Here is a 10,826-nt window from a genome sequence, read left to right as displayed (position 1 = left end):
AAGGCACGTGCTTGATTATCAGGTGCGTGCACTCGGTCCTGATGTCCCCCGGTCCCCGTTTTCCCTGAACAGATGAGTCACTCTGGATCTGCTGATCTGCTCTCCGGCCCGGGCTGGTTTGCGCTGGTTCCTTCAAAGTCCCTGGAAATTAGAAAACATTCCGGTCGGAGCCGAAGGTTCCTCCCAGGTGGTCGGGCGGAGAAGGGCGGCGGGATGGAAGAGAGGGTCTCCTGTCGGCCTCGCCGCGGCCCTTACTGTCTTTTACACACAAACACACACCGTCCCCACTGAGTACAAAGCAAAGCCCACACACACACACACACAGAGGCGTGCTAATCTACTTTCTGAGCCACTCCTGATGGTTTTACATTCCAGAGTCAGTCTACCATTGGTACCGCCACCAAACTGTGTGTGTGTGTATTTGAAGCGAGTCTCACATGAGTTGGTAACTTGTGTGAGGACCGATTAACGCTAATGCTTCTGTAACCGCGTGTGTGTGTATGTGTGTGTGTGGCTGCTTCTGTAACTGTGTGTGTGTGTGTGTCAGTGTGTTCCTGCTCCTCTAGACCAGGCCAATGTTGCTGTGAAGTGAACTGAAAAGCCTCTTATGGTGGAGCCGACTCCTTCAGCAGCTCTTCCACTCGCATGATGTTCTGTTCACGTTGTGAAGATGGAGACATGATGAAGATTGCACTCGGTCTGGTGGTTTAGTACACCGCAAAACCCAAGGAGAACACAGATCTGCGGGTTCTAATACGCTATCAACAAGGACACGAGCGTCTGGCAAACTTTTTTTTTGGAACAAACCGGCCTCATGAAAGGACATGAGTACTCTGCCATCCGCAGAACAAGTGTAGAACATTCCGGGAAAGTTTAAAATAGATAAATATTGTTCCTGCTGGTCCCCCCTTGACAGCGGGTTGTCATTCGGATCGAATGGAGCATGTACAAATCTGTTGTTGGTGTAGTTTATTATTGACTTGTCATGCTGTGCAGCTTTGGAATATTTTGATTTCAGAGCAACAGAGAATTCTACACAACCGTTTATAGACATTATAGACATTATTTCTACAGGGACGTTCTGCGCGGTCTCGTCACGCACTCCATCATCCCCAGGCGCTGGCATCATCTGACACCAGCATCTTCCACCAATAAGTTGGAGCACTGGCCGCAACATCTGACCCCACACGCTCCCCTGTGGAGGGCGAACTGCCTGGCCACATGATGCCATCCAACGAGCTGGAAAACAGGAATTTTACCAATTAAGGCCGACTCTGAAGACCTCAAAACAGCGACCATGCACTGAGGTCATTCTGGGACCATCTGAGGGTTCGGACACTGATCTGGAGCAACGGTCTACTCAGCGTTTACATTACATTGACGTTTAAGGCATTTGACAGACGCCCTCATCCAGAGCGACTTACAACATGCTTCCATGTCACCATCGATGAAGTGGTCAGTTCTGGTTCACTAGGACCCCCAACTATGAATACAATCTTTTTATTCACTCTGTTCTAGTTTCTATACAGAAGTCAGACAAGAAGAAGGTTACAAGTTCATCTAAATATTCTCTAAAGAGGAAGGTCTTGAGCTGTTGTGTGAAGGTGCTCAGTGACTGAACTGTTCTGACCTCGAGGGGAAGTTCATTCCACCACCGAGGGGCAGAGACGGAGAAGAGTCTAGATGAGCATCTTCCTTTTACCTTGGTGGCTCGGAGTATACAAGGTGTAATAAGGGCTGTGAGGTAGGATGGTGATTAGCTTCCCAGGGAGAAAGAGGATCCTGGAGATGCCCTTAAACATCAAGGGCTTATTTAGGATGTTCCAGCAGGAAAGCAACGACACTGTCTGCTTCAGGTGGGTGCCATGTAGGGGTTCACTTTGAACCTTAACTTAAAGTCTCCATCAGGACTTCCTTCAGATCTTCTCAACTAATACTCTACTCTCTACTCGTGTCACGTCCATGCGGGCATGACGCTGCGGGTGCACAGAGAGCAGGACGAAGAGCGACGAGGAATGAAGGACGCTTTCACCTGACATCACGAAACTGGGGTTTAATGGTGGAACACAAGACAGGGGAGACATCCGAGACGTTGACATGGGTGAACACGGAACATAACGTTAAAGACCTGACAGCGGACAGAAACGAACAGGGCAGCTTTATACAATTAACACAGGTGAAAACGATTAGGGAACATTACACATGACAACAATGTAACCCCTTTTCAGACCGGATCGTGACAACTCGTACACAATAAATGTGCCCATATTTTATTATATAAAATGAAAAATTCCTTCGTTGTCACACAGAAGTTTAAAAATCATCAAACATTTAGTGTGTGTGGGGTCATGTGAACGATCAGTAACATATTTCTAAAAAAAAAAAAAAAAACGTATATGTCAATCATTTTCCTGACTTTGCCCTCTCGCTCTGTGCTTTTAATAAGTGTGTTTAGGTTTATTCCATGTAAAGGCAACCTTTCATTTCTGGATCCGCTGGGGGTGCCCTACCTGCAGAGCGCTGACCTTAACTTATTGGAAGGACTACTGGAAAACACGAAGCAGATGCTGGGGAGCCGTGAGTGGAATCTGTGGTCCACCGGATTAAAGAGGAGCGAGGCCATGTGGCTGGATTAATGCCTGCATCTCCGATGGTACAAGGGTGCATTGGTGGCCATGAAGACCAAACCGCAGAAGAGTCCGGTCCAGCGTCAAACTCAACATGACCCGTTTTTTGCAATAGTACATCATCTCTCTGTAAACATTTACATTTACAGCATTTATCAGACACCCTTATCCAGAGCGACTTACAATCAGTAGTTACAGGGACAGTCCCCCTGGCAACTTAGGGTTAAGTGTCTTGCTCAGGGACACAATGGTAGTAAGTGGGATTTGAACCTGGGTCTTCTGGTTCATAGGCGAGTGTGTTAACCACTAGGCCACTACCACCCTATATAAACATTGGACATTGTGTATGGTGTTGGGGTGTCAGGGGCTTCGGCAGCCATGACCCTCGTTTGGAATAAGTGGCTGTGGAATGTGAGTGAATGGGTTGAGGGTTGAGGATGGAGTCAAGCTCAACTCCCAGTCCTACTACCAGTTTCTGGAAGACACCTTCTTCAAGCAGTGGTACAGGAAGAAGTCTGCATCCTTCAAGAAAAACATGATTTTCATGCAGGACAATGCTCCATCACACGCGTCCAAGTACTCCACAGCGTGGCTGGCAAGAAAGGCTATAAAAGAAGAAAAACTAATGACATGGTCTTCTTGTTCACCTGATCTGAACCCCATTGAGAACCTGTGGTCCATCATCAAATGTGAGATTTACAAGGAGGGAAAACAGTACACCTCTCTGAACAGTGTCTGGGAGGCTGTGGTTGCTGCTGCACGCAATGTTGATGGTGAACAGATCAAAGCACTGACAGAATCCATGGATGGCAGGCTTTTGAGTGTCCTTGCAAAGAAACGTGGCTATATTGGTCGCTGATTTGTTTTTGTTTTGTTTTTGAATGTCAGAAATGTATATTTGTGAATGTGGAGATGTTATATTGGTTTCACTGGTAAAAATAAATAATTGAAATGGGTATATATTTGTTTTTTGTTAAGTTGCCTAATAATTATGCACAGTAATAGTCACCTGCACACACAGATATCCCCCTAAAATAGCTAAAAATAAAAACAATCTAAAAACTACTTCCAAAAACATTCAGCTTTGATATTAATGAGTTTTTGGGTTCATTGAGAACATGGTTGTTGTTCAATAATAAAATTATTCCTCAAAAATACAACTTGCCTAATAATTCTGCACTCCCTGTATGATGTACAGTACAGGCCAAAAGTTGGGACACGCCTTCTTTATGTGTCTTAACAAAAAGTGGAGACCTGGCCTCCACAGTCACCGGACCTGAACCCAGTCCAGATGGTTTGGGGTGAGCAAAAAAACTAGAATATAAAACATGTTTTCACTTATTTCACCTTTTTTTGTTAAGTACATAACTCATTTCATTCATAGTTTTGATGCCTTCAGTGAGAATCTACCAACGTAAATGGTCATGAAAATAAATAAAACACATTGAATGAGAAGGTGTGTCCAGACAGTACTGTACGTGAACGACACTTTTAAAACATCGCTTTCTGCTTTCATTTACAGCATTTATCAGACAGCCTTATCCAGAGCGACTTACAGTCAGTATTTACAGGGACAGTCCCCCCCTGGAGCAACTTAAGGTTAAGTGTCTTGCTCAGGGACACAATGGTAGTAAGTGGGATTTGAACCTGGGTCTTCTGGTTCACAGGCGAGTGTCTTACCCACTAGGCTACTACCACCTTTCATTTACATTTCATGCAGCATCCCTACTGTTTCAGGAATCGGTGTTGTTTCTTTGCAACTTTGTATTTCAAGTGAGCACATGGTGACACAACAAAATGTGTCCTCTGGATTTCACCCATCACCTTATTGAGCAGTGGGCAGGGTTAACCGGCAACCTTCTGATTAATCTTCCATCACACTATGCCAGCACTGCCCCAAAAAGTTCACTGTCAGAAGAACAAAAGGTTTATTAAAGATTTTTCAGTTGCTGGTGCTGCTTCCTGCTTGTAACATCAAACATTCATCTACGCTTCCTAAATTCATTTCAAAATGTGCTACAGCTAAAGCACTGGATTCCCGGAAATCTACCATGGCTAAAATTCCTTCCGTCCCTACTTATGTGGAGTGGGCTTCAGTTGACGTCTACACTTGTGTGTGTGTGTGAGTGTGTGTGAACAATTGCTGAATACTGTAGCACACACACACATTTTCTGTCCCCTCCCTTTAATGTTCCTTCCTGTTTCCTGTTCTGGTGACCTCAGGAGAGGAAGAACAATCATTCTATTGGCCTGTAAGTCTCACACACACACACAGACATTCTGAAGCGCCACTATTTAGTTACTCAGCCATTTTCTTTTAACATAAGTGACCAGCAGAGCAGTGCAAGTGCATTCCACCTGCGTCTGACTTGGCGGCCTGCTTTCCGATCGGCTCATGAATCGGTCACCGCGCTGTGAGACTAAACGTTGCCAGCCTGGCAAGATTTTCTGGGTACCCACGCCGTTACGGGTTTCCCGGTGACCCGAGGGGTGTCGGAAGAGGTCAGAGGGCCAAAGTGTTTGGGTCGCCACGGCAACTCTCTGGATGGTGATATCACTAGTGGCCAGTGGTGGTGAATGGAGTGCTGACTTGAAAGGGTCACGGAGGTCAATGCACACTTCAAGTGAGAATCAGCCGACGTGTCAGGGCACTGGAGAGGCAGGGTCTTTGTCCATTAGAGAAGCTGATTTGCTGTTGTCTTACAGGACCTTGTTACAGTATATCGACAATATTATGTTTTATCAAGTAAAACACCCAAATAATACTGATATTTTATTGGTGCCCAGAGAATAATAGGAGAAAAGAGTCATGAAAATAATGAAATTATGCACTTAATGAAGTATTAATTAATGAATTAAACTATGTTTGAAGTTGTTTATTATGTTAACAAAATTACTTGCAGGTTTTGTTTTCACTGGTTTGTATTGGTGTCATTTTCACAGTACTGTATTATTACAGTATAAAACTAATTATATATATTTTTCTATTAAGACTGTAATAAATATAGACTATTGTGTCACATTACAGTTGAAACACGTGCAAACAGGCCCCATAAATGTAAAATGCACCAATAACGTTTCGGTCCTGCTCAGACCAGTGGGTTCTACAGTGGGTTCTACAGCCATGCTTTGACCAACAAAAAGGTTCCTGACGCAAGCAAGCGCAGAGGGACCAACCAACGGCGGGAACGTTTTACTTATCAGCTTGGTGAGCAGTGGGCAGCCATGAAAGGTGCCGGGAACAGTGTGTTGGGTCGGACCTCAGTGGTCGGACCTCAGTGTAGTTCGAGACTCCATACCCGTCTTTTTTTTTTTTTTTTTACTTTTTATTTTATGTTTTTAAGAACCGCAGCAGCTCAGTGGAGCACCTCCTTGACATTTTCTTGAGTGTGCTTGACTGGCACCACTTGATGCATCTCCAGAACGTCCGGCTTGCGCCATTTCTCCTTGTCCTGCCAAAGAATTGGGGTTGCTTGGCGTTAGCTAGACACCGTGTTACTGCGCTTTTCGTGACTATTATTGCAAAAGGTCATCTGATTTCGGGACAACGTTCGCATCCTATGCTTGAGAGGACTTTGCTTTCGAAATGTGGACAAATGTGCACAATTGCTAGTAAGCTTGTAATTGGCTGTACGTGCATGTGCATGCATGTCTGCACTGGGGGGAGTGGGGCTCACGGTCCCATATGATCATATCATGGGGCCCCGTAGCCCGGCAACCACAGGTTCTCTTAGGTTGCCATGACGAAGGGTCTTTAATGACGCGCAGGCCGGCCCCTGTTTGCTTCTGTCCTCTGGAATGAGGCTCCCCCATCCCCCTGCCACACACACACACACACACACAACCCCCCTCCTTTCACCTCAGCGTGGAGACTGGAACTAAAAATCACACAATGCCAGCTCAAGAGGCCCCGGTCTGGTTCGAGGAGATAGGGCCCAGCGCGGATAGCCACCGTCATCGGGCCTGTAAATCATCGCCGGCGCGAGAGGAGCGGCCGCATCGGTCCGCGGGTTTATTGGCCTTTTGTTTTTGGGCCCTTTTACACGGCGCGGTGCTCCCGGGCCGGCCTCCTGTCATTTCCTTTCTCTCTGCGCTTCTACTGTGGAACGAGGTCGTCGGCTTTGTGAATGAAATAAGCTCCTTAAGGAAAAGTGGAGCACAAGTCAGCTGCTCACGACTTCTCGCGGGCCGTTTCGCCTGTGACCGCCACAGGTTGTCGCATTTCGGGGTTCGTGGGAGAGCGCAGGTCACTGGAGGTCGTTGTCCAGCGCTCGCGTGATGCACAGCAGCCCGGTTTTGCCCACCTGTTTTCAGCATTTGACCAATCAAGCGTCTTTATAACAAGCGGTCATGGGCCTACTGGGTGGTACGTTACGTCTCCAACGTACAGTCCAGCTACATCGATGAGGCGAAGAAAACATGACAAATTTAGCATGAATACACAGCATAGCACAGCACACAGTGACACAGTGAAATGCGTCCTCTGCACGGAACCATCACCGTAGTGAGTAGTGGGCAGACATTGTGCCCGGGGAGCAGCGTGTGGGGACTCAGTGGCACCCTGGCGGTTCGGGACTCACAAGACCACTGTGACCACTGTGCTATGGAGCTGCCAATTTGCGTCTTTATTGTTAAGCGTTAAATATAGAATACGGTACTGATGCTGGACGGCATAAACTCTAGTAACGTTCTTCTTGGGGCAGTGGTGGCCTAGCGGTTAAGGAAGCAGCCCTGTAATCAGAAGGTTGCCGGTTCGAATCCCTATCCGCCAAGGTGCCACTGAGATGCCACTGAGACTGCCCACTGCTCACTCAGGGTGATGGGTTAAATGCAGAGGACAAATTTCACTGTGTGCACCGTGTGCTGTGCTGCTGTGTATCACAATGACAAACCCTTCACTTTCACTCTTCTTCACTTGTCTTCTGAGCTGGAAACACCTCCGCGCCTCTGAAGAACCTCTAGTGTGGCTAGTATGTGAGAAATGGTTTGAACAATGTATGCTCTTAAAACTATTTGAGGCAATTTCATTTTTGTCAGATTTTTTAACATTGTCACCTTTCAAGCGCTCACAATGTTTTACTTTTGGCTAATATTTGGCTGGATTGTAGCCAGTTATCCGCTTTATTAGCCGTTTTCTTTTGTATGGCGTGGGATGTAAAGATGTCCCACTGGAAGCCAAGCAACAGTGGCTTTGTGACAGCACCAATAACCGAGAGATGGATGTTTCCCGAAAGTCCCGCAGGGGACCAGGAGCCGGAACTTGCACTCTTCCTCCGTCACCGCTGTTTTGTGGCCGGCCCCCCCATATAAAGAGGGCTGGGGGAGGTGGGCGGCATTGTGCTGAGCACACAGGGCCCTGGCCAGTGAAAGCCTATTGTCGTCGGGGTCTGAATGGCGTGAAACCCCCCCGCCTTCCCGGCGGCGGGGGTCCACGCACGCCGGGTGAAAGAGACCGGGCCCCGGCGCGCCGCGACTCCGGGCATCCTTATCACCCTTTACACAGGCCGAGTCACATCAGGCCATTGTTCCCACCCCGACTCCTTCAGCGGGAGCAGATACGTCCCACATTCCCACATGCCGAATGAGGCCTTAATCCCGAATTAACACATTACTCGCCTCGTTACATGTCGCATGATCATTAAACGTTCTTCCTATTGCAAAACATCTTAATACATTAAAAATCTATATCCTACTGCTGAATGATCACCAGGAAAACCATTCTTCATTCTATTAAAAAACAAAAATGTATTTTGTATCCGAGATGCTTCAGCGTGAATCTCACACGGATGCCTTATTAAAAAAAACAAAAAAAAAAACGCAGTGAATCCGCCAATAAAAAGTATTTATCGAAAACACCCGCGTCATCGGAGCGACGTCGTCGTCGTCCAATCAGAGCAGGGGGGCGTGTCCCTTTCCAGCGAGTCCGTTCACTGTTCAAACTTCACGTAGTGAAACGCACGCGCGTTTATGATAAAAATGTTTATTCAAAAAACAAACAAAACAAAAAACACTGACGTATAAACACATCAATACACTTTACAAATGGCAAAAAAAAGGAAAGAGAGGAAAAAGGAGCGAGAAAGTAAACGTCCGGACCGTCCGAAGAATCAACACCCGCATTAATTAATCTGATTAATTATCGCCCGTTTTTTTTTTTACAGAATTGTTAAAGCGTAACTATACATTTTTTGCGTAAAAAAAAAAAAAAAAACACACGTTTTCATCACAGCCTACACATTCGGATCTACGGAGTCTAGTCGCGAACCGTTAGTTGTAGTCCTCTACACGTAATTCCTCTTGTCGTAGCCCCCGTTGGTGGACGCCTGCGCGCCCCCGACGCCGCCGCCGCCGCCGCCGTGCGCGTACTTGACGGAGTAGCCGCTGCGCGCCGCGCTCGGGCACGAGCAGCACAGGATCGCGCCGCCGACCAGCAGCAGCCCCGTCGCCGCCCAGCCGATGTAGAGCGCGGCGCCGATCTCCCGCTTCATGGACGCCGGCACCAGCGGGTCGTAGAACTCCGTGATGATGTTGTTCGCCATCCAGCACAGCGGCACCAGCACGAACACGCCGCTGACGATGTAGATGGCGCCGCCCGCGTTCACGACGCGCGCCTTCACCGCGTCGGCGCGGATGCAGTTGGTGCACTGCGCGCCGGCCACCACCACCATCAGGCCCACGATGCCCATGACCGAGGAGATGACGGTGAGCGCCCGGGCGGCCTGCAGGTCCGGCGTGAGCGCCAGCACCGAGTCGTGCACCTTGCACTGCATCTGGCCGGTGCTCTGCACGGCGCACGACATCCACAGGCCGTCCCAGATGGTCTGCGCCACCACGATGTTGGCCTCGATGAACGCCGTCACCTTCCAGGTGGGCAGGCCGCAGGCGACCATCTCCAGCAGGGTCCCGACCACGCTGAGGGCCAAGCCGAGGATCTCGAGTCCGGCCGAGGCCATTTTTCCTTTTCTTTCCTTCTCTTCCCCCCTGAAACGAGCGTCCGAGTCCAAGTCCGGCCACCCGCCCCCTGTCCCTGTTCTAGAAGAAGAGCGGGTCTTCAAACGCGTCCGGAGAAGAAAGGAGGGCGGCTACATCACCAGCTGCCTCCCGTGGCCAGGCGCGCAAAAGTAAGCGCCGGAGAGGAGACGCGCACCGACAGTTCAAGTCGGAGGAGAAACTTCCCACCAATCGCGGCGCGCCGCATTCCGCCCGGACCAATGGGGGACGAGCGGGGGGACGAGCTGGGGGACGCGATCACGCAGACGAAAACGGTGCCTTTACGTTGGACTCGCAGAACTTCAACCCGACAGAGGGAAAGAGTTGGGTTTTTTTTTACAGGTGGAGATAATAGTGGCAAAATAGACGCCCTTATCCAGAGCGACTTACAATTAGTAGTTACAGGGACAGTCCCCCCCTGGAGACACTCAGGGTTAAGTGTCTTGCTCAGGGACTCGATGGTAGTAAGTGGGGTTTGAACCTGGGTCTTCTGGTTCATAGGCGAGTGTGTTACCCCACTAGACCACTACCACCACATTTACATTTAAGGCATTTGGCAGAGCGACTTACAACGTGCTTCCATGTTACAAATCGATGAAGTGATCGATTCTGGTTCACTAGGACCCCCAAACATGAATACAGTCTTTTTATTCACTCTGTTGTAGTTTCTATAAAGAAGACCCAGGTTCAAACCCCAATTACTACCATTGTGTCCCTGAGCAACACACTTGAGTGTCTCGGGGGGACTGTCCCTGTAACTACTGATTGTAAGTCGCTCTGGATAAGGCCGTCTGGTAAATGCCGTAAATGTAAATGTCAGTCGTTGGTCACTGGCTGCTTATTGAGAAAATTCCAGTGGAATTCAATTGGAATTTTACCGCTTCTGTTCAACAATAGTGCTTTTTTTTGTAGTGATGTACGTGAACACACGTTTCTTTAATGTGCAATTAAAACATTTTACATTCAATTAATATTGTTGTAGTTTTTTTCTGTAACTGTAATCGTACTGTAAACTACTTGTTACGACTATACAGTTCCGCAGCAGTTTTTTGCCGTCTTTTACACAGCTTTTACACAGAAATAAAGCTCACACGTATCGGTGAAATCCGGATTTTAAAAATACTGCATTTGTTCAACGTTCTGGTCGTTATTTGGTTCCACGAGTTACCGCTACGTCGGACGGAGAGCGCGTCTACGTCATCGGGAAAC

General features: G+C 48.1%; 1 protein-coding gene across 1 annotated transcript; it reads right to left on the bottom strand.

Annotated features, from left to right (window-relative positions):
• Positions 1–8,773: 8,773 nt before the first annotated feature.
• On the bottom strand, positions 8,774–9,940 carry LOC114771728 (claudin-4-like). The gene has a single exon (XM_028965053.1). It carries the CDS (start codon positions 9,578–9,580, stop codon positions 8,909–8,911), a length of 672 nt encoding a protein of 223 aa, XP_028820886.1. The 5' UTR covers positions 9,581–9,940; the 3' UTR covers positions 8,774–8,908.
• Positions 9,941–10,826: the final 886 nt, after the last annotated feature.

The sequence above is a fragment of the Denticeps clupeoides genome, unplaced genomic scaffold (genome assembly GCF_900700375.1).
Source record: "Denticeps clupeoides unplaced genomic scaffold, fDenClu1.1, whole genome shotgun sequence".
NCBI lineage: Eukaryota > Metazoa > Chordata > Actinopteri > Clupeiformes > Denticipitidae > Denticeps > Denticeps clupeoides.
This window is presented reverse-complemented; position numbering and strand designations above follow the sequence as displayed.

Bases quoted from the DNA above. Each gene is read 5' to 3' on its own strand.
- LOC114771728 (XM_028965053.1), bottom strand. From the start codon at position 9,580: ATGGCCTCGGCCGGACTCGAGATCCTCGGCTTGGCCCTCAGCGTGGTC.